General features: G+C 43.8%; 1 protein-coding gene across 1 annotated transcript in view; it reads right to left on the bottom strand.

The window, feature by feature from the left end:
• EHD2 (EH domain containing 2) overlaps positions 1–4529 on the bottom strand; it is a 72769-nt gene extending 68240 nt beyond the window's left edge. The window contains exon 1 of the mRNA XM_077336558.1: positions 3394–4529. Coding sequence (XP_077192673.1) covers positions 3394–3791 — 398 coding nt within the window. The 5' untranslated portion in view covers positions 3792–4529. The remainder of the gene's footprint in view (positions 1–3393) is intronic.
• Positions 4530–24871: the final 20342 nt, after the last annotated feature.

Raw genomic sequence — 24871 nt, 5'->3', positions numbered from 1 at the left:
GATTGCCTCGAAGCCTTTTCTTTCTCCTCATTCTTCACTGGGGTTGATGATTCCGACTTGTCGGCATCTATGGTTGCCAAATGACTTGGGGACAGGGGCCCAGCCTGCTCCAGTGCTTTTAAAGAGCAGCTAAATACAGATAAAGCAGGAGGCAAAACTCCTCATGGCTGATAAGTCTACATAGAGGTACCGGAAAAATGCTCCCAATGGATGTTTAACGTCCACGCCTCAAGTTGTTGAAGTCACAGGAGCAGGATCTGTTTAAAAAATTGGCAACACGGCTGGAAAGCAGTAGTGAGTACAGATGCCAGTCTCCAGTGGGACCTGGGGATCCCCTGGAATTACAGCTCTTCTCAGGACTCTAGAGATAAGCTCCCTTGGAGGAAATGGATGTTTTGGAGGGAAGACTCTGTAACATTGTACCCCACTGAGGTCCCCATCCTCCCCAGAGTCTACCCACATCTCCTTGTGCTTCCCATAGTGGATCTGGCAACACCCTTCCCCATCAAGGTGCAAGCAGCTTATGACTACCCAAGCCAGGGGCTTTCCAGACCAGTGAGAAGCAGAGGTGGATTGCCCTTGCCTTCTTCTGTAGATATAAGGTGACCAGATTTTAACATTGGTAAAGCGGGACACCATTGACCAGGGGGGGTTCTTGATTACAAATTTGGTCTATATGGAGCAACAAAACGTTTCATAGAACGCAAAAATAGTATTGTAATATTTTTTAATTTCAACGTAAGTACAATTTGCCTCCAAAACTGGGACAATCTGGTCACACTGTAGAATCTTCCATGGGGGTCTCTCTTCCAAGGGCTGCCCCTGCTTAGCTTCCGAGATCTGAGAAGATCGGGCTAAACTGTCCATGCCAGCTCCCCTATAGACATCAGCAGAGACAATTTTCATATCTTCTATACTACGCCAAAAGTTCAGTTGCTCATTAGGGAGCATGGAGCTGCTGTTAAAGGCGCAGGGGCAGGATGGGAGGGGTTTTTTTCCTGGTCTGTTGGCAAACATCCAAAGAACCCAGCCCAGGATTGTTAGCAGCTGCAAAAGAATTCAGAGCAGCATTTCTTTCCAGACCCACAATATTGTTGTGTGAAGAAAAACTGTGTCGAGGGGGAAAGAAACCATTTCAACTCAGTTCCCACAGATGGCCCTTTCTTTCTCAAGTCGAGCTCCTAATGCTAATTGGTGATCTGCAGCCAACAATATTGCTACAGGATTTTGGGGAAGACTGCTGACCTCTTTTCCATGGAGTGCCCAGCCCTGGATTAACCATGAAACTCATGCTTAGGGCACTAAGGGGAGGAGGAGGAGGAGGAGGAGGAAAACCTATTTTTTAAAACCCTGCTTTTCACTAACCAATGGAATCCCAAAGCATCTTACAAAACTTTTCCCTTCCTCTCCCCATAACAGACCTCTTTTAATTACTCTGCTCTACAACTGGAAATGCATCTGCCATTAATCACTAATCTTGACTTTTTAATTCTCTCTATTATGTTCTTTGAACTGGAGGTGAATCCAAAGGACTGATAACCTGAAAGCCTTGTAAACTCAGCTTGTAATTATAGCAAGACTCTTGAATCTGCTAAACATCTTCATTATACTGCATATTTGTTAGATATTTTCATGATGCTATTTGCTACACTCCAAATATGCAGTCTGGTGGATCTCTATGTTGTTGTCTGAAGAAGTCTGGTTCTCATGTAGGGTCAAAACAGAGGGGTGTAAGCTTGTACTGCTTACTGTCTAATCAATAAACATTTTTAATGTTTCTATTTAATATAATTGTGGGGTCTGGCCAGGGGGGTAGTCTGGAAGACAACGGAATTTTAATCTTTCATGTCACCTCCAGTAGATTTCAGGTCTTGTCAATTAAACCATGGAAGGGCCAGCTTGAGCTCCTTTGAGGGCACCTGTTGGCCTTAATCATGCCCTGGGAATGCCCGGCCTAGAGTATTCCACAAACGATTGGTGGCACCTTTCATTTGAAGGAACACTGAAAAAGAATCTGAAGAAATGTGCATGCTCACTGATGCTTACAACCCTATTACTCTGTGACTAAGACTAAACTTTATTGGTCTGAAAGGTGCCCCTGGACTCTGACCTTGTTCTATCGCTTTCGGCCAACATTGCCATCTATCTGAATCTATATCTCCAGACTAGGGCCTATTCTGCACACAATAGATAATGCACTTTCAACGCACTTTAGAAGTTCCGCACAGGAAAATCCAGCTTCGAAAGCACATTGAAAGTGCATTATCCTATGTGTGCAGAATGGGCCCTGGTTTTAGGATTGTGGTTTCTAAACTTGGAACCCCTTGAGTTTTAGGAATGGCATCAAACGGTAATGGCATATGAACTGCACAGACCAAAATTTGGCACCTAAAATTTTCAGCAACATTTCACCTCCTAGAGGTGTGTATGCAGCCTCCAGTTAAGACCTAGGGATCCCGTGGAATGACAGCTCATCTCCAGATTACAGAAATCATTTCCTCCTGACAAAATTGACACTGCAGAGTATGTAGAGGCAACATGATGTACAACAGAATTAGATTCAAGAAGTAGTAATGGTAAATATAGTACAAGCCATTTTGTTAAATACTAATTATTGTTAAGATTTAAATGGGGATGTGGTGGGGTGAATTAAGGAATGATTTAGATGAGGAAGCGGATTCTAAGGGGCTGGGCAGGCGGGATTGTGTTGTGGCCCTTTCTTGCATGCAAAGGGAAATGCTGATTGCTCCTTTATGGTCTGTAGTCAAACTTCTTCCATGCCAGAATGGCTAGGGATTCTGGGGGGGGCATCTTATGAGCATGGAACTGGGGTAAACAGGGTGGGCAGGTAATTGTGAGTTCCTTGCATTGTGCAGGGGGTTGGACTAGATGGCCCTGGAGGTGCCTTCATGGTTCTCTGATTCTAGCTCTTTTTCTTTTTGAAATAAAAATAATTTTTAAAAGAGCAGATTGCATGGTCTTGGAAAAGAAGAAGAGCCGGTTTTTATACCCCATTTTTCACTGTCCAAAGGTGTCAAAGCGACTTTCAAGCACCTTCCTCTACTTTTCCTGTGCCCCACTGAGGTTCCTGCCCTCTCCAGGCTCCATTCCCAAATCTCCAGGAATTTCCCAACCTGGATCTGGCCACCACCACCCCTAATCTCCCACCAGTGGCTAGGGGAGCCTGGCCACCCTCTCTGTATACCAGGCCAGAGACAGGTGCCCACAAGGTGCACTCGATCCCATGCTGTGCACTGGGGATAAAGCTAAGCTCCACAGCTTAGCTTTATCCCCAGCTCCCTCCCCTCCACCCTGAGGCTCACCAAAGGCATGCACCAGCAGGCACGCTCACAGGCCAGAAGAAAGGAAAGGACCCTGACCCTGGGCACTCACCGGTTGAGGAAAGTGTTCCCAAAGGGGTTGAGCTTTCGGAAGGGCTTTTTGGGGTCCACAATGAGAGCATTGCCTGGGATGATCCCTTCTGTCTCCCCGTGCATGACAGCGATGAATGAGTCGGTAGTGGGTTCAGGGCCAATGCGGCTCCCTGGGATGTCCTGCTCCAGCAGGTATTTGATGAATGTGGTCTTGCCCGTGGAGTACTGCCCGACCACCAGTACCATGGGCTTGTTGTCAAAGTCGGCATCTTCCAGGGCTGGGGAGTGAAAATCGTGGAAGCGGTAAAACTCCTCCACCGGGAGAAGCTTCTTCTTGTAGAGGTCCTTCAGGCCCTCAGTTACAGTGTGGATCACCTCCGGGTTCTTCTTTTCATGCTTCTTCATCCAACTGAACATTTTGGTAGCCCGGGATGCACGGCTCAATGCCTGAGACTTCTGGAAGTCCAAATCAAGAACTCTGAGGTGGAAAAGGCCACGAAACCTCAGTGGGGGATCTAGAGTCCTATTGGAGCGCCAACTGGCTTTTTTAGAGAAAGTGGGCCTGGTTTAAAAGAACCAGGCAAGGCCCACAAATCCGATTGAAGAGCTCCTAAAACGTGGCACCAAAGGATCACTAAGGAGCTTGATGAAGCTCTAGCCCTTCCGTGCAATTGACAGACCTTCTCGGTGGTGTCTGCTGATCTTCCAGTTCAAGGTGACTCAGGTGGGTCAGCAGGTCTTGAAGGACATCAAGAACTTAGTGGAGAAGTTTGGAGAGAAGGAGTCTCTTCCACAGAAGTCAACGGCTCTTCGAAGGGAGTCCTTAAGGTCTAGGTGCAAGAGCATAGGATTCCCTTTGCCTCTGGCTTTCAGTCAAAAAGAAAAGAAAATCCTCTGCATGAATCGAATCGCTGGGCTAGGGGGAGTCACTTTCTTCTCCAGAGTGCTGTGTGAAGAGGCCATACGCCTACCCAGCGGGAGTGGCCAAGGGTGGGGCAGGGGACAGCACTCTCTTCGTTTCAGACGGAAAATCCCGCTCCCTCTTTTTTTGGAAGTGCTGATGTTTTCCTTTCTTTCTGAGGTGCCAAGGAGCATCTGAGAAGGATTCCTGTTTGGAAGCAGCACTGCTGTCAAGCCGGGTGGCCACCCAGAGGCAGAGAGCAGAAAGTGTTAGCCTAAAACATCCAGGAAAGGAGGGGGAGCTGGGGGTGGCCAAAAATTTGAGAACAAGTAACACAAACACAGAGGCGCACAAGAGAAGACATGTCCCCCCCCCCCTCTCCAGTTGCAGGAATGTGAGGTTAGCAAACTGAGGTCCAGGCGCCATCCTGTGGTAGAGAGAAGGGAAAAGCAAACTTATTTATTTGTTTGTTTGTTTATTATATACCGCTGTTCCCAGCAAGCTGGCTCTGGGTGGTTCACAATAACAGATAAAACAACACAATTCCAATTATAAAAACCCCATACAATAAAACTCCAGTATACAATGTATAGCAATGTAAAGGTAAAGGTAAAGGTATCCCCTGTGCAAGCACCGAGTCACCCTTGGGGTGACGCCCTCTAGCGTTTTCATGGCAGACTCAATACGGGGTGGTTTGCCAGTGCCTTCCCCAGTCTTAGAATCATAGAATCATAGAGGTGGAAGGGGCCATACAGGCCATCTAGTCCAACCCCCTGCTCAACACAGGATTAGCCCTAAGCATCCTAAAACATCCAAGAAAAGTGTGTATCCAACCTTTGCTTGAAGACTGGCAGTGAGGGGGTGCTCACCACCTGCTTAGGCAGCCTATTCCACTGCTGAGCTACTCTGACTGTGAAAATTTTTTCCTGATATCTAGCCTATATTGTTGTACTTGAAGTTTAAACCCATTACTGCGTGTCCTCTCCTCTGCAGCCAACAGAGACAGCATCCTGCCCTCCTCCAAGTGACAACCTTTCAAATACTTAAAGAGGGCTATCATGTCCCCTCTCAAACTCCTTTTCTACAGGCTGAACATTCCCAAGTCCCTCAACCTATCTTCATAGGGCTTGGTCCCTTGGCCCCAGATCATCTTTGTCGCTCTCCTCTGTACCCTTTCAATTTTATCTACGTCCTTCTTGAAGTGAGGCCTCCAGAACTGCATACAGTACTCCAGGTGTGGTCTGACCAATGCCGTATACAATGGGACTATGACATCTTGTGATTTTGATGTGATGCCCCTGTTGATACAGCCCAAAATGGCATTTGCCTTTTTTACCGCTGCATCACACTGCCTGCTCATGTTTAGTTTACAATCCACAAGTACACCAAGGTCTCGTTCACACACAGTGCTACCTAGAAGCGTATCCCCCATCCAGTAGGCATGCTTTTCATTTTTCTGACCCAGATGCAGAACTTTACACTTATCTTTATTAAATTGCATCTTGTTCTCATTTGCCCATTTTTCCATTGTGTTCAGATCTCATTGAACTCTGTCTCTATCTTCCGGAGTATTTGCCAGTCCTCCCAATTTGGTGTCATCTGCAAACTTGATGAGTAGTCCCTCCACCCCCTCATCTAGATCATTAATAAATATGTTAAAAAATACCGGGCCGAGCACCGAGCCCTGAGGTACCCTGCTACTCACCTCTCTCCAGTCCGATGAAACACCATTGACAACAACTCTTTGAGTGCGGTTCTCTAACCAATTCCCTATCCACTTAACTATCTGAAAATCCAGATTGCAGTCCTTCAACTTATCCATCAGAACATCATGGGGAACCTTGTCAAAAGCTTTACTAAAATCCAAGTAAATGACATCAACCGAATTTCCCCGACCCAGCAAACCTGTTACTTGGTCAAAAAAGGAAACTAGGTTGGTCTGGCAGGACCTGTTGGAGACAAATCCATGCTGACTTCCTTGGATCACCAAATTGTCCTCCAGATGTTTGCAGATTGCTCCCTTTAATATCTGCTCCATTATCTTCCCCACAACAGAGGTCAGACTCACTGGTCTGTAGTTTCCCGGGTCATCCTTCCTCCCTTTTTTGAAGATCGGAATAACGTTTGCTCTCTTCCAGTCCTCCGGGACATCTCCAGTCCTTAAAGAGGTCCCGAAGATGATGGACAAGGGCTGTGCAAGTTGTCTGGAAAGTTCTTTGAGCACTCTCGGGTGCATTTAATCCGGCCCAGGGGATTTGAACTCATCCAGTGCAGCTAAATGCCTCTCGACAACCTCTCTATCCATGTTAACCTGCCACCCAGACACTATCCTTTGGCTACGGCCGTCTCTAGATGTGCCTAAACACTTTGACCTGTGAGAAAAAACAGATGTAAAATAGGCACTAAGACTTTCTGCTTTCTCTGCATCTTCCGTTAGAGTTTGTCCATCCGCACCCAACAGTGGGCCTATTGCCTCCTTTACTTTACGTTTGCTCCTCACATAACTGAAAAATCTTTTCTTGTTACAATGGGCTTCCCTGGCCAATCTTAGCTCACTCTCAGCTTTGGCCTTTCTGATGATTACCATTTACCCCCCAGCAATCTGGGTACTCATTTTACCGACCTCGTAAGGATGGAAGGCTGAGTCAACCTTGAGCCAGCTGCTGGGATTAAGCTCCGAGCCTCATGGGCAGAGCTTTCAGACAACATTTCTGCTGCCTTACCACTCTGCGCAACAAGAGGCTCTTGTATAGCCATGTACATGGCTATAAAAACAAGAACTCCTCCTGGAGTTGACTTGATGGTTAAAAAGGCAAATAAGTATGGTATACTTGTATAGACGATGTATAGACAATGAAATAATTACTTATCAACCGGGCCCTTTTTTTTCTTTTACCTTTTTGTAAATGCTTTATATAATAACAAATAATAAAATTATTTTTTAAAAAAAGGCAAATAGGATTTTGGGTTATATCAAACAGAGCTTCATGTCCAGATCACGGGAGGTGATGGTACCGCTTTACTCTGCTCTGGTTCGGCCTCACTTGGAGTGCTGTGTTCAGTTTTGGGCACCCTAGTTGAAGACAAACTGGAACGTGTTCAGAGGAGTACAACAAAAATGGTGAGGGGTTTGGAGCCCAAGACATATGAGGAAAGGTTGCAGGAGCTTGGTCTGTTTAGCCTAGAAAGGAGACGACTGAGAGGGGATCTGATCACCATCTTCAAGTATTTAAAAGGGTGCCATATAGAGGATGGAGCAGAGTTGTTCTCTTTTGCCCCGGAGGGATGGACCAGAACCAATGGGATGAAATTAATGCAAAAGAAATTGTGTCTAAACACCTGGAAGAAGTTCCATACAGAGCCATTTCTCAGTGGAACAGGCTTCCTCTGGAGGTGGTGGGTTCTCCATCTTTGGAGATTTTTAAACAGAGGCTGGATAGCCATCTGGCAGAAATCTTATTCTGTGAGGATTCAAGGAGGTGGCAGGTTACAGTGGATAGGTGATAGGGTTGTGAGTGTCCTGCATAGTTTATGGGGTTGGACTAGATGACCCATGAAGTCCCTTCTAACTCTTACTCTATGATTCTATGATCCCCTAACAACAGGGCCATCATAGCCGTTATGGATTATATCATACAAATAGAAGAAGATCAGGGGGTAGATCATCCAACTCCAGGCTCAGTCTACCATTGAGCCCAGGAGCCAGAAGTGGGGGGGGACCTGATCTCATACCCCGGGAATTACCACCCAGCCTCAACCAAATGGCTGGTGGAGGAGGTCCATCTTGCAGGCCCTGCAGAACTCAGAGAGCTTCAGCATGGCCTGCAGCTCTTCAGGGAGCTCATTCCATAAGGTTGGGGCTAGGACTGAAAAATAGAAACATATGTATATTATATAATAGAATAATAGAATAGGGAGGGTAATCTAGCCCAACCTCTTGAAGAATTCCAGAAGGGCCACAAGAGCTAAGCACCTGCATAATCACTAATGTCCACACACACACAATCTGCCAAAGTTCATAAAATCAGCATTTCTGTCAGATATCTAGCCTCTGCTTAAGTACTTCCAAAGAAGGAGAACCGACCACCTCCCAAGGAAGCCTGTTGCACTGAGGAACTGTTCTGTCAGGAACTTCTTCGGGATGTTTAGCCATAAATTCTTTTGAATTCATAGAATCACAGAATCACAGAATCATAGAGTTGGAAAGGGTCATACAGGCCATCTAGTCCAACCCCCTGCTCAACGCAGGATCAGCCCAAAGCATCCTAAAGCATCCAAGAAAAGTGTGTATCCAACCTTTGCTTGAAGACTGCCAGTGAGGGGGAGCTCACCACCTCCTAAGGCAGCCTATTCCACTGCTGAACTACTCTGACTGCGAAAATGTTTTTCCTGATATCTAGCCTATACCGTTGTACTTGTAGTTTTGTCACGTTGAGCACGATTCCCCTCACAAGACTGAAGAGAAATAGAAATTGAGCAGTTCAGCCTTGTCTACTTAATCGGTTACAATGACCCTTTCTGGTCCCTGCAATGGTCTTACTATGTCCCTATTCTTTTTCTTACTTTGAACATAACTAAAGAACCTTTTTTTGTTGTTATTTTTAGCATTTCTTGCTAGCTTAAACTCATGCTGAGCTTTAGCTTTACCAACACTCTCCCTGCAAGCATTGGTTATTTGTTTATATTCATCCTTGGTTATGACCACTGGATCCTAACAAGCATAACTTTAAGTTTGTTAAAATTTGCTTTCCTGAAGCCCAGCCTATATGTCTGACATTGTACCGTTTCTGTTCCCCAGAATTGCAAATTCCAAAATCATATGGTCACTTCTATCAAGTATGATGAATACTTTCACTTCATCAATCAGTTCTTCCCTATTTGTGAAAATCAAGTCTAAAATTGCAGACCCCCTAGTTGCCCACTCCACTTTCTCGGAAATGAAGTTGTCAGCAAGACAAGTCAAAAATATATTGGACTTTTTAATTTTTAGCAGAATTGGTCTTCCAACAGATGTCTGGATAACTGAAATCTCCCATGACCACTAGGTCTCTCTGAGAACTTTGTAATCTGGTCTAGGAGCATCTCATCCAAGTCTTCTGCCTGGCCTGGGGTCTACAGCAGACTTCCACCATATTACCACTATTATTTTCTACTCCTTTAATTTTTACCCAAAGGCTCTGAACTAAACTTTCATCCTCAGATACACCTCCTCACAAGTGTACACATCCTTAACATATACTGCTATTCCTCCCCCCTTCTTTATTTTTCTGTCCCTTTTAAATAAGTTGTTCCCCTCAATCCTAATATTCCAATTCTGAGTGTTATCCCACCAGGTTCCTGTAATGCCTATTAGGTCATTCTAGTTCTTCCTGCTTGTTCCCCATACTCTGTGCACATGTAGAACCATTGTAATCTTTCATTTGTGTGTCCCAGGGTTTTAGTTTTTTGAATTTACATGTAAGTTAATGGTTCCCTGCATATGTGCCATTCCTTGTAAATCTTCAGGGTTCCCATCTACAGTTCTTGTCATCAAGCCAAGTTTTTTTTGTAATTGATACATATGAAAGTATAGTTTGCCATCCTCTTTTAACATACATATTCAGTTCCCATCACATATCAATCCTGATCTAGAAGTTATTACCATCTTTCTTAACAAAATAATTGTTGATACATATGAGAGTATAATCTGTTATAAGAATATATTCTATTATTGTCTTAGGTAGTATAAAGTCAGTTCCCTTCATATATTGGCCCTGACCTACGAGTTACTGCTGCTGTCTTCCCCACAGGAAACCAGGTGGATGCTCCACTGTTCAACACATTCTTCAGGTGGTCACAAAAAATGAAATTGTGTTCTTTTCCATATCTGCTTGCGGGTCTCGAAGTATTTGTGTTTCTTGATCCACCCCACTCAGCAGTGTCACCTGATGGTTCCTGTATAGAGTATTTCTGGTCACCTTTCTATCAGGGCCAAAAAAGTCTTTTGCTTGATTCTTGCTTGCAGTCGCCTTTGAATAGGCTCTGTATACTTTATCAATCCGGATCTCTTCTTCCTGTATGTAATGTTCCAGGCTTTTTATAATTTCTTTCCTTAGATCTGTTTTCCCAAGTTCTTCTGGGATGTCTTTAATTTTAGTGCTCCTAGCTTGTTCTGCTTCCAATGTTGTCTCCCCCTTCTGTTGTCTGGCATCTAGATTTTGGTATGTTGCGAGCTGATTTGTGTTTTCATCAGCTGTTTTCTTCAAACCGTCGATTCTATCTGAGAGCTCTTTCCTGGTATGTTGAATTTCATTTTCAATCTTTTAAACTGCTTTCAGTATCTCTAGGTTGCTTTTGTTTAACAAATAAAACATCTGTGCGTTAGATTTTCCATTTCTGTACGCAATATGTAATAAAATCTCGTCTCGCAAGAGTTCGGATGCTTAAATGTTATCAATTTCCAGAATCTCCGTGTTCTTTCAGAAACTTCCCCTGAGCTCTCATTAACAAATTCTCAAGGTCTTTCATTGTCCGTTTTAGCAAGCGTATTTAGCTGGCTTGTCTCCCGGCCGAAGAAAGAATTCTCTTGTAAATTAGTTTAGACGAAAAGCGGGGGGGGGGGGGAGTGAAATTGGAATGCCTATCTTTGAAGAAGCGGAGACCAAGCACAACACTCACATTTTTTGCGTTCCTCCGACTTCTGCTCTCTTCAAGCTGGAGGGGAAAAAAAAGATGCTCTAGGAAAAATGCAGGCTTTTATTAGCTGGTTGTTCCAAGCTTAGAAAATTAGTCCAAGATAAAATATGGTGGTCATCCTCTTGACCCGAAACGCTGACAGCCTGTAATCCGGGGAGATAAACTCCCAAAAGGATTGGAAACGGCCCCAAGAGTTCCCTAGGAGTTCCTGGGTAGAAAGGTGAGGTTGGGTTTGTGTACCCCTCCTCTTTTCTGCCAATTGCTTCCACAGTTGGCCCCTGTCAGGCTTCAGTGATTGCAGAGCAATCCTCTCAGGACGACATCTTGGCCACACCCCCATCAAGCCAAGTTTTGAATCAGTGTCTCACTCCCTCATTGGACTTAATTTAAAGCCCTCCTCACCAGGTTCACAAGACATTTTCCAACCCTTGTGAGGTGTAAACCATTACCCAAGAGAAGAGCCTCCTCATGATAGCACCATGGTCCAAAAATCCAAACTTTTCGCGATGACGCTAGTAACGTAGCCAGTCATGTATTTGTATTATTTTCCTCTCCCTTCCCAAGCCATGGCCATTAACAGGGAGAACTGATGAAGCCACAATCTGCGCTCCCAGGTCCTTCACCTTTTTTCTCAGAGCCACAAAGTTTCTTTTAAAACTTTCTCCATGCTGCACTGAGTCTCTTGTGGCGGAGAGTGGTAAGGCAGCAACATGCTGTCTGAAGCTGTCTTCCCATGAGGTTGGGAGTTCAATCCCAGCAGCTGGCTCAAGGTTGACTCAGCCTTCCATCCTTCCGAGGTCGGTAAAATGAGTACCCAGCTTGCTGGGGGGTAAACGGTAATGACTGGGGAAGGCACTGGCAAACCACCCCGTATTGAGTCTGCCATGAAAACGCTAGGCATCACCCCAAGGGTCAGACATGACCTGGTGCTTGCACAGGGGATACCTTTACCTTTACCTTTATGCTGCACTGGGCACTACCATTTGTTTCCACATGAACGAAGAGGAAGGGGTAATGATCTGTGGGCTGTATACGAGCCTTTCCAGGCTTGATGCATGCACCAGGTAGACAGCACACCTCTCAAAATAAGTCTGATCAACATAGTTTTGGCTCGCCATCCCTCTCAAAAGGGAGTCCCCAGTTTCCAGCACCTGCCTCTTGGGGAGCAGAAGAGCTAGTCCTCTCATTCGCAGGGGCCCATGAAAAATCTTTTGAGCTTTGGGGGGCTGGGGGAATAGTCCTTGCTCCTTTATCAATATCTACAGGCAGATCCTAGAAATGATTTCTGAGATTCAAAGGGACAGAGCATCTCCTTATTTTTAGACACCTATTTGTAACTTTCTTCCATGTGTTGTCCTGTGTTGGGTTCTCCTCTGTTTGGTGAGATACATTTGCAAGTGGAATTGCAGTTACCCTGATGTAAGAACACAAACATGCCACAGACAATGTATGTTACTACTTCGGCTCATTGCACAACTATCAACCATCTAATGCGATCAGCTGCTTTCACTTACCACCAACTCTTCTTCTTCTTCTTCTTCTACATATACCTACGGGACTACCTAATTATGCCCCTTGCTGGGCTCTTAGCTCGGTGGGTGCGAATCTGTTGGAGGTCCCTAGCTCAAGGGAGGTATGCCAGGCCTCAACCCATGCCAGGGCCTTTTTAGTACTGGCCCAAACCAGGTGGAATGAGTTCCTGGGAGAGCTGAGGGCACTGACGGAGCTTTTCCAGTACCACAGAGCCTGTAAAATGGAGCTCTTCCAACAGGTCTTTGGGTGGGGCCAGGGCAAGTAAGATCTGGGCCCCTCCCTGAGTTAGCTGAAATGATAGGCTGCTTGTGCAGCCCCCGGAGGTAGCTAAGGAAGTCTGGCAGCAAGAGGGAGGGAGTCACAGCAGTGTTACTTGGTAGCTAAAAAAGGAAATAAGTCAAATGATATTTTGGGCTGTATTAAAAGAAGTATAGTTTCCTGATCACATGAGGTGATGTTACCACTTTACTCTGCTCTGGTTAGACCTCACTTGGAATACTGTGTTCAGTTGTGAAGAAGAAGAAGAGTTGGTTCTTATATGCCGCTTTTCCCTACCCGAAGGAGGCTCAAAGCGGCTTACAGTCGCCTTCCCATTCCTCTCCCCACAACAGACTCCCTGTGGGGTGGGTGAGGCTGAGAGAGCCCTGATATCACTGCTCGGTCAGAACAGTTTTATCAGCGCCGTGGCGAGCCCAAGGTCACCCAGCTGGATGCATGTGGGGGAGCGCAGAATCGAACCTGGCATGCCAGATTAGAAGTCCGCACTCCTAACCACTACACCAAACTGGCTCTCCACAACTGGGCACCACAACTGAAGAAAGGTGTAGAGAAACTGGAGCATGTCCAGAGGAGAGCTAGGAAGATGATGAGGGGTTTGAAGATGAAGTCGTATGAGGAGAGGTTGGGGGAGCTTGGTGTGTTTAGGCTGCAGAGAAGACGACTAAGAGGTAATATAACCAAATATTTGAAGAGCTGTCATAGAGAAGATGGAACAGAGTTGTTTTCTGTTGCCCCAGAAGGTCAGACCAGAACCAATGGGTTGAAATTAATTCAAAAGAATTTTTGGCTAAATATCCGGAAGAAGTTCCTAACAGAGCGGTTCCTTAGTGGAACAGGCTTTCTTGGAAGGTGATGAGTTTTCCATCTTTGGAAGCTTTCTGTCATCTGACAGAAATGCTGATTTTATGAACTTGAGCAAATTGTGAGTGGGTGGGTAGGAAGGGATGAGCCAGTGTTTGTCTCTTGTGGTCCTTCCTTGCATACCCAGGGAACTGCTAATTGCCACTGTGGGATGGTAGGTGAATTGTCTCCCGGCCAGTCTGGATTCTGGGGATTTTTGGTGGGGGGCGGGAATCACTTGGGTATGAAATTGGGGCCACAGTGTGTGGGCAGGTAATTGTGACTTCTTGCATTCTGCAAGGGGTCGGACTAGATGACCCTGGACTCAGAAAACCTTTATTGGCATACACAAACACAATCCAAGGAAACAGAATGGATTAGACAATACTACATTCCCACACTATAAAACATAAATTATTTATTTGGAACATGCTTCCAAGGGCATCGGCTACCCTGGCAAGTCTAATGGGATCCTTTTCTGAAAGTATTAATTTGATGATGAGGGATTTAGAATTTGGAATTTAAATCCCTAAAATATGACTGTATTAAAGCTTGTTGGAGAGTGTCTGGGACTTTACAACCATGTAGACAGAGTCTTTTCAAGGTGGGAGTCTGGTTGAATCTTCCCCAGGACATGCTTGAGTGAGAGGAGTTGACTCTGGCAAGAAGGAAGGCCCTCCTTGCCAAATGAGAATCCAAGTGATAGATGTCCTGGAGGACTGGAAGAGAGCAAATGTTATTCCGATCTTCAAAAAAGAGAGGAAGGGATGACCCAGGAAACTACAAACCAGTGAGTCTGACCTCTGTTGTGAGGAAGATAATGGAGCAGATATTAAAGGGTTCAATTTTTTGAACAAGTGACAGGTTTGCTGGATCGTGGAAATTCGGTTGATGTCGTTTACTTGGATTTTAGTAAAGCTTTTGATAAGGTTCCCCATGATGTCCTGATGGATAAATTTAAGGACTGCAATCTGGATTTTCAGATAGTTAGGTGGATAGGGAATTGGTTAGAGAACCTCACTCAAAGAGTTGTTGTCAATGGCATTTCATCACACTGGAGGGAGGTGAGTAGCGGGGTACCCCAGGGCTCGGTGCTCTGTCCGGTACTTTTTACATATTTTTACATATTTATTAATGATTTAGGTGAGGGGGTTGAGGGACTACTCCTCAAGTTTGTAGATGACACCAAATTGGGAGGACTGGCAAATACTCTAGAAGATAGAAACAGAGTTCAACGAGATCAGAACACAATGGAAAAATGGGCAAATGAAAACAAAATGCAATTTCATAAAGATAAGTGTAAAGTTCTGCATCTGGGTCAGAAAAATGAAAAGCATGCCTACTGGATGGGGGATATGCTTCTAGGTAATACTGTGTGTGAACGGGTCCTTGAGGTATTTGTGGATTGTAAGCTAAACATGAGCAGGCAGTGTGATGCAGCAGTAAAAAAGGCGAATGCCATTTTCGGCTGTATCAACAGGGGCATCGCATCAAAATCACAAGATGTCATAGTCCCATTGTATACGGCACTGGTCAGACCGCACCTGGAGTACTGTGTACTGTTCTGGAGGCCTCACTTCAAGAAGGGCGTAGATGAAATTGAAAGGGTACAGAGGAGAGTGATGAGGATGATCTGGGGCCAAGGGACCAAACCCTATGAAGATAGGTTGAGGGACTTGGGAATGTTCAGCCTGGAGAAAAGGAGGTTGAGAGGGGACATGATAGTATTTGAAAGGTTGTCACTTGGAGGAGGGCAGGATGCTGTTTCCGTTGGCTGCAGAGGAAAGGACACGCAGTAATGGGTTTAAACTACAAGTACAACGATATAGGCTAGTTATCAGGAAAACAATTTTCACAGTCAGAGTAGTTCAGCAGCGGAATAGGCTGCCTAAGGAGGTGGTGAGCTCCCCCTCACTGGCAGTCTTCAAGCAAAGGTTGGATACACACTTTTCTTGGATGCTTTAGGATGCATTGGGCTGATCCTGCATTGAGCAGGGGGTTGGACTAGATGGCCTGTATGGCCCCTTCCAACTCTATGATTCTGTGTGATTCTGTGTGATTCTGTGAGTGTCCTGCATAGTGCAGGGGGTTGGATGACCCATGAGGTCACAACTCTATGATTCTATGATTCTATAGAGGAAACAAAAAAAAACAAAAAGCATCACAATGATTTCCAGTGGTCTTCCCTGAAGATGCCTGTGGGGTCATTGCAACCATTCTGCATTGCTGCGAGGCTTTATTAGTTAAAATATGATTACCTAGCACTTCAAGACCACAGTCTACTTACCTTGCCAATATCCTCACCTAGACAAACGACTTTGGAGTAAAGCTCCGCTTCCATTGCGAAGCACACCTCAAGCACTATTTCTCCAGCAGTTGACATTCCCAGCCCAAACAGACCAGTCTATAGCAGGAGGTGTTGGCTAAGTACCAAATCACTACAGCCACCCTCTTCTCCTCAGGTATGGGAAGGCGCATCAGGGTTGCCTGGTGCTGCAGCCTCCCTCTGAGCGCGAACACCAGCTCGGTAAACGTTGCTCTGCTCATCCTGAAGTTGACTTGTCCACTTATCAGTACTCCAGGTTGACAGAACAAAGTTCTCCCACCAGTCGGTGGTTCTCCTTTCAACCCACACCTGTCTGGGAAACCGCACCTCCGTTAAGGCAAACCACCTGCACCTCCTAGACCTGAGCAATATTCTCAGGTAGTTGCCTTGCTGGTTACAGTTGAAGGGAAGATGGCGCAGGGTACCCTGGCATCCTCGAAGCCTCAACCTCCCTATTAGATGCTCACTTTCCTCCCTCATTCTGGCTAAAGTAGCACAGATGAGGTGGATGAGGGCTGTCACCCGAGCCATCGCGGAGGATAGGTAGAGTCATCCTGAATCAATCATGCATGTTGCAGAGTGCCCAAAATTAAAATGGAAATCATATTCAATGTAGACTGCAGGGAATTATTCGATATGGAAGTGGGTATAAAGCCCCATGCAGACTAAACCCTTGTGAGTTAATGTTTTCTATCCCTTTGGGCCTTGCACAGTCTCCCTGAGCACTTGCTTTTGTGTCCCTGAAAGCCTTGCAGTCAGAGATTTTGATATTAAATAATACCAATTTTTTTTAAATGTATGTCTCCCATGCATATGTCTTCTTCAAAGGATGAAGCTCTCAGTTTACATGTTCTTCTGCCCCTCCGAAAGAGAAGAAAGAACAAAGAAAGAAACTTGTTCTGACAATATTTGGTATTTATTTCCTTTCCTGTCTTTTATCCCATTGCTGTCCTAGGAACTTAGTTATTCTTCCCTCTTCCTTTTTTTTTTTTTTTGTAGGTTCCCAAGCAGGTAACCATCTGAGCACTTTCTACTTCAGAGAGAGAAGAAGGAGAAGGAGAAGGAGAAGGAGAAGGAGAAGGAGAAGAGTTGATTCTTATATGCCACTTTTCTCTACCCGAAGGAGGCTCATACCTTACCTTTCCTCTCCCCACAACAGACACCCTGTGAGGTGGGTGAGGCTGAGAGAGCCCTGATATCACTGCTCGGTCATAACAGTTTTATCAGTGCCGTGGCAAGCCCAAGGTCACCCAGCTGGCTGTATGTGGGGGTGTGCAGAATCGAACCCGGCATGCCAGATTAGAAGTCCTCACTGGCTCTCCAGTTTTGTGTAGTGGTTAGGAGTAAAGCAGTGAAGCTCTAGAGATTGGTGGACCTCCCCTTTGGTGGACCTCCTGATGGCTCTTGAGTTTTGGTCATTGTGTGACAGAGTATTGGCCTGGATGGGCCACTTGCCTGATCCAACATGTTTTCTTACATTCTTAAGTCTGAGGTAGTGATGCTTTGTATCCTTGGTGATTGGGGGGCAACAATGGGAGGTCTTCTGAACTTTTGGTCCTGTTGGGGGACCTCCAGATGACCCCTGGGGTTTGGCATATATGGCATATATACCTGATATATAGCATGCATGTTTCTTTTGCCTTCATCAAGGAATGTCACATATGTAACAATTACGGTTATATGGCGAAACCAAGTAGTGCTATTTCCATATTCTCTATTATTATTACATAGTATTATGAAATTCTATCTTCTACTATGATAACCTTAAATACTCGTCGGCTAACGAATTACTTTATATCACTGATTTCATCCATACAACTACTAGAAAATATACCTGCTAAGCGTTGCTTAGCGTTATGAAATTCTTAGTGTTATGAAATTCTATCTTCTTCTGCCTATTAGATAACCGTAAATTCTATGATTCTATGATTCTATGACTTATTTAACTATTATGGACAAATAGGAAAATCCACTAGTGCTATTTCAAAATTCTCTATTATTAGTTTAAAGTGTTATGAAATTCTATCTTCTACTGCCTCTTATAACCTAATAAATTAATTTATGATTGATTACATCCATACAACAAATGGGATATATAGAATCATAGAATCATAGAATCATAGAGTTGGAAGGGGCCATACAGGCCATCTAGTCCAACCCCCTGCTCAACGCAGGATTAGCCCTAAGCATCCTAAAGCATCCAAGAAAAGTGTGTATCCAACCTTTGCTTGAAGACTGCCAGTGAGGGGGAGCTCACCACCTCCTTAGGCAGCCTATTCCACTGCTGAACTACTCTGACTGTGAAAAACTTTTTCCTGATATCTAGCCTATATCGTTGTACTTGAAGTTTAAACCCCTTACTGCGTGTCCTCTCCTCTGCAGCCAGCAGAAACAGCATCCTGCCCTCCTCCAAGTGACAACCTTTCAAATACTTAAAGAGGGCTATCATGTCCCCTCTCAACCTCCTTTTCTCCGGGCTGAACATTCCCAAGTCCCTCAACCTATCTGCATAGGGCTTGGTCCCTTGGCCCCAAATCATCTTCGTCGCTCTCCTCTGTACCCTTTCAATTTTATCGACGTCCTTCTTGAAGTGAGGCCTCCAGAACTGCACACAGTACTCCAGGTGTGGTCTGACCAGTGCCGTATACAATGGGACTATGACATCTTGTGATTTTGATGTGATGCCTCTGTTGATACAGCCCAAAATGGCATTTGCCTTTTTTATCGCTGCATCACACTGCCTGCTCATGTTTAGTTTACAATCCACAAGTACCCCAAAGTCTCGTTCACACACAGTGCTACCTAGAAGCGTATCCCCCATCCAGTAGGCATGCTTTTCATTTTTCTGACCCAGATGCAGAACTTTACACTTATCTTTATTAAATTGCATCTTGTTCTCATTTGCCCATTTTTCCATTGTGTTCAGATCTCGTTGAACTCTGTCTCTATCTTCCGGAGTATTTGCCAGTCCTCCCAGTTTGGTGTCATCTGCAAACTTGATGAGTAGTCCCTCCACCCCCTCATCTAGATCATTAATAAATATGTTAAAAAGTACCGGGCCGAGCACCGAGCCCTGAGGTACCCCGCTACTCACCTCTCTCCAGTCTGATGAAACACCATTGACAACAACTCTTTGAGTGCGGTTCTCTAACCAATTCCCTATCCACTTAACTATCTGAAGATCCAGATTGCAGTCCTTCAACTTATCCATCAGAACATCATGGGGAACCTTGTCAAAAGCTTTACTAAAATCCAAGTAAATGACATCAACCGAATTTCCCCGATCCAGCAAGCCTGTTACTTGGTCAAAAAAGGAAACTAGGTTGGTCTGGCAGGACCTGTTGGAGACAAATCCATGCTGACTTCCTTGGATCACCAAATTGTCCTCCAGATGTTTGCAGATCGCTCCCTTTAATATCTGCTCCATTATCTTCCCCACAACAGCGGTCAGACTCACTGGTCTGTAGTTTCCTGGGTCATCCTTCCTCCCTTTTTTGAAGATCGGAATAACGTTTGCTCTTTTCCAGTCCTCCGGGACATCTCCAGTCCTTAAAGAGTTTCCGAAGATGATGGACAAGGGCTGTGCAAGTTCTCTGGAAAGTTCTTTGAGTACTCTCGGGTGCATTTCATCCGGACCAGGGGATTTGAACTCATCCAGTGCAGCTAAATGCCTCTCGACAACCTCTCTATCCATGTTAACCTGCCACCCAGACACTATCCTTTGGCTACGGCCATCTCTAGATGTGCCTAAACACTTTGACCTGTGGGAAAAAACAGATGTAAAATAGGCACTAAGCCTTTCTGCTTTCTCTGCATCTTTCGTTAGAGTTTGTCCATCCGCACCCAAAAGTGGGCCTATTGCCTCCTTTACTTTACGTTTCCTCCTCACATAACTGAAAAATCTTTTCTTGTTACAATGGGCTTCCCTGGCCAATCTTAGCTCACTCTCAGCTTTGGCCTTTCTGATGATTGATATACAGTACCTAGTAACCAGTAGGTACTCTTCTTTAGAGGTCTGTCTTTCCCTCCATTTCCTGAACATTTTCCTTTTCTTTCTTAGTTCCTCTTGAAGTTCTCTGTTCATCCAAATAGGCTTCTTAGAGCTGCTATGTAGCATGAATGAAAGAATGTAGAAAGATTGAAAGACACCTTAAATACTTCGCTAATAATTTACCTGATGTCATTACATCCATACAACTAATGGCATATATACCTGATATATAGCATGCATGTTTGTTTTCCCTTCATCAAGGAACGTCACATATTTAACAATTACGGTTATATAGCGAAAGCAAGTAGTGCCATTTCCATAATCTCTATTATTGTTACATAGTATAATGAAATTCTATCATCTACTATGATAACCTTAAGTAATAGATAGCTAATGAATTATTTTATGTCACTGATATCATCCATACAACAAATAGGAAATATAACCGCTAAGTGTTGCTTAGTGTTATGAAATTCTATCTTCTACTGCCTATGAGATAACCGTAAATACTTGTTGGCTAAGAAATTACTTTATGTTGTTGATTACATCCATACCGCGAATAGGAAATATACCTGCTAAGCTTTACCCACTTGAACCGTTTATCCTATGTTGCAGATGGAGTCTCTTGGTATTGCTTCTTAAAACCAGTAGGAGCCCTATTATATTACAAGATAGTTTCTTAGGACTTCAACAATGTAACTGACTTATTTAACTATTATGGTCAAATAGCAAAAGGCACTAGTGCTATTTCAAAATTCTCTATTATTAGTTTAACGTGTCATGAAATTCTATCTTCTACTGCCTCTTATAACCTAATAAATTAATTTATGATTGATTACATCCATACAACAAATGGGATATATAGAATCATAGAATCATAGAATCATAGAGTTGGAAGGGGCCATACAGGCCATCTAGTCCAACCCCCTGCTCAACGCAGGATTAGCCCTAAGCATCCTAAAGCATCCAAGAAAAGCGTGTATCCAACCTCTGCTTGAAGACTGCCAGTGAGGGGGAGCTCACCACCTCCTTAGGCAGCCTATTCCACTGCTGAACTACTCTGACTGTGAAAAATTTTTTCCTGATATCTAGCTTGTATCGTTGTACTTCAAGTTTAAACCCATTACTGCGTGTCCACTCCTCTGCAGCCAACAAAAACAGCATCCTGCCCTCCTCCAAGTGACAACCTTTCAAATACATTTTGCCTTTACTACTTCTGATGGCTTCATACAGTTAGCAGAGAACATCCCGCAAGTTTATCCTATGCTGCAGATGGAGTCTCTTGGTATTGCTTCTTAAAACCAGTAGGAGCCCTATTGTATTACGAGATAGTTTCTTAGGAGTTCAACAATGTAACTGACTTATTTAACTATTATGGTAAAATAGCAAAAGCCATTAGTGCTATTTCAAAATTCTCTATTATTAGTTTAAAGTGTTATGAAATTCTGTCTTCTACTGCCTCTTATAACCTAAAATACTGGTTGGCTAATAAATTAATGAGTGATTCCATCCATACAACGAATGGGATATGTACCTGCTATGTAGCATGAATGATAAAGACACCTTAAATACTTGGCTAAGAATTTACCTGACATAATGATTACATCCATACAACTAATGGCATATATACCTGATATATAGCATGCATGTTTCTTTTCCCTTCATCAAGAAAGGTCCCATATTTAACAATTACGGTTATATAGAGAAATCAAGTAGTGCTATTTCCATATTCTCTATTATTATTACATAGTATTATGAAATTCTAAATTCTACTATGATAACCTTAATTGATAGCTAACGAATTACTTTATGTCACTGATATCATCCATACAACGAATAGGAAATATACTTGCTAAGCGTTACGCACTAGAACAGGACCTGGCCTGCAGATTCACATAGCATGCATGATAAAGACACCCTTTCTTGTAAACCACGGTGGTGTACAGACATGTAAACAAGATTTACACGAGAACGACTCATTTTGCCTTTACTACTACTGATGGCATTAAATACTTCGCTAAGAATTTACCTGATGTCATGATTACATCCATAAAAACTAATGGCATATATACCTGATACATAGCATGCATGTTTCTTTTCCCTTCATCAAGGAACGTCCCATATTTATTACGGTTATATAGCGAAAGCAAGTAGTGCTGTTTCCATAATCTCTATTATTACTACATTAAGTTAAAGGTAAAGGTATCCCCTGTGCAAGCACCGAGTCATGTCTAACCCTTGGGGTGACGCCCTGCAGCGTTTTCTTGGCAGACTCAATACGGGGTGGTTTGCCAGTGCCTTCCCCAGTCATTACCGTTTACCCCCAGCAAGCTGGGTACTCATTTTACCGACCTTGGAAGGATGGAAGGCTGAGTCAACCTTGAGCCGGCTGCTGGGATTGAACTCCCAGCCTCATGGGCAAAGTTTTCAGACGGCTGCCTTACCACTGCGCCACAAGAGGCTCATATTATTATTACATAGTATTATGAAATTCTAAATTCTACTATGATAACCTTAAGTAATCGATAGCTAACGAATCACTTTATGTCACTGATATCATCCATACAACTAATAAGAAATATAACCCCTAAGCGTTGCTTAGTGTTATGAAATACTATCTTCTACTGCCTATGAGATAACCGTAAAGTCTTGTTGGCTAAGAAATTACTTATGTCGTTGATTACATCCATACAGCGAATAGGAAATATACCTGCTAAGCGTTACGCACGAACAGGACCTGGCCTGCATAACATGCATGATAAAGACACCCTTTCTTGTAAACCACGGTGGTGTACAGACATGTAAACAAGATTTACACGAGAACGACTCATTTTGCCTTTACTACTTCTGATGGCTTCATACAGTTAGCAGAGAACATCCCACAAGTTTATCCTTTGCTGCAGATGGAGTCTCTTGGTATTGCTTCTTAAAACCAGTAGGAACCCTATTATATTACGAGATAGTTTCTTAGGACTTCAACAATGTAACAATGTAACTATTTAACTATTATGGTCAAATAGCAAAAGCTACTAGTGCTATTTCAAAATTCTCTATTATTAGTTTAAAGTGATATGAAATTCTATCATCTACTGCCTCATATAACCTAAAATACTGGTTGGCTAATAAATCAATTTATGATTGATTACATCCATACAACGAATGGGATATATACCTGCTATGTAGCATGAATGAAAGACACCTTAAATACTTCGCTAAGAATTTACCTGATGTCATGATTACATCCATACAACTAATGGCATATATACCTGATACATAGCATGCATGTTTCTTTTCCCTTCATCAAGGAACGTCCCATATTTAACAATTACGGTTATATAGCGAAAGCAAGTAGTGCTATTTCCATAATCTCTATTATTATTACATAGTATTATGAAATTCTATCTTCTACTATGATAACCTTAAACACTCGTTGGCTGAATTACTTTATGTCTCTGATTTCATCCATACAACGAATAGGAAATATAACCGCTAAGCGTTGCTTCGTGTTATGAAATTCTATCTTCTACTGCCTATGAGATAACCGTAAATACTTGTTGGCTAAGAAATTACTTTATGTCGTTGATTACATCCATACAGCGAATAGGAAATATACCTGCTAAGCGTTACGCACGAACAGGACCTGGCCTGCAGATTCACATAGCATGCATGATAAAGACACCCTTTCTTGTAAAGCACGGTGGTGTACGGACATGTAAACAAGATTTACAGGAGAACTACTCATTTTGCCTTTACTACTTCTGATGGCCCCCTTCAAGGTTCGCTGCCTTGTTGTGGCAAGGGGGCTTGCGTAGTTCAGTGAAGCTATGAGCTATGCCGTGCAGGGCCACCCAAGATGGACAGGTCATAGCTGAGAGCTCTGACAAAAGGTGATCCACTGGAGAAGGCAATGGCAAACCACTCCAGTATCTTTGCCATGAAAACTCTATGGACAGTTCCAATAGGTATAACGATATGACGCTGGAAGATGAGCCCCTCAGGTCGGAAGGTGTCCAATATGCTACTGGGAATGAGCAGACGGCTAGTACGAGTAGCGCCAGAATGAATGAAGCGGCTGGGCCAAAGCCGAAAGGACGCTCAGTTGTGGAAGTAACTGGTGGCGAAAAGACAGTCCGATGCTGTAAAGATTTTTATTCCATAGGAACCTGGAACGTCAGATCCATGAATCAAGGCAAGCTGGACGTGGTTAAACAAGAAATGAGAAGACTGAACATCGACATTTTAGGAATCAGTGAACTAAAATGGACAGGAATGGGTGAATTTAATTCAGATGACCATCAGGTATACTACTGTGGACAAGAATCTCGCAGAAGAAATGGAGTAGCATTCATAATCAATAAGAGAGTAGGAAAAGCAGTCTTGGGATACAATCCCCAAAATGACAGAATGATCTCAGTTCGAATCCAAGGCAAACCATTCAACATCACAGTGATCCAGGTCTACGCCCCAACCACTGCTGCTGAAGAGGATGAAGTTGATCAGTTCTATGAAGCCCTACAACACCTTCTAGAAGCAACGCCCAAAAATGATGTGCTTATCATCATGGGGGATTGGAATGCTAAAGTAGGAAGCCAAAAGATAACCGGGATAACAGGCAAGTTTGGCCTTGGAGTACAAAATGAAGCAGGGCACAGGCTGGTAGAATTTTGTCAAGAGAATACAATGGTCATAGCAAACACTCTTTTCCAGCAACCCAAGATACGACTCTACACATGGACATCACCAGACGGTCAACACAGAAATCAGATTGACTATGTGCTCTGCAGCCAAAGATGGAAAAGTTCTATCCAGTCAATAAAAACAAGACCAGGAGCTGATTGTGGTTCAGATCATGAGCTTCTTGTTGCAAAATTTAGGCTTAAATTGAAGAAAGTAGGGAAAAGCACTAGGCCACTCAGGTATGAACTAAATCATATCCCTGACGAATACACAGT

The sequence above is a fragment of the Paroedura picta genome, chromosome 5, assembly GCF_049243985.1.
Source record: "Paroedura picta isolate Pp20150507F chromosome 5, Ppicta_v3.0, whole genome shotgun sequence".
Taxonomy (NCBI): Eukaryota; Metazoa; Chordata; class Lepidosauria; order Squamata; family Gekkonidae; genus Paroedura; species Paroedura picta.
The sequence above is the reverse complement of the archived record's forward strand: the minus strand, read 5'-3'. Positions and strand labels throughout refer to the sequence as shown.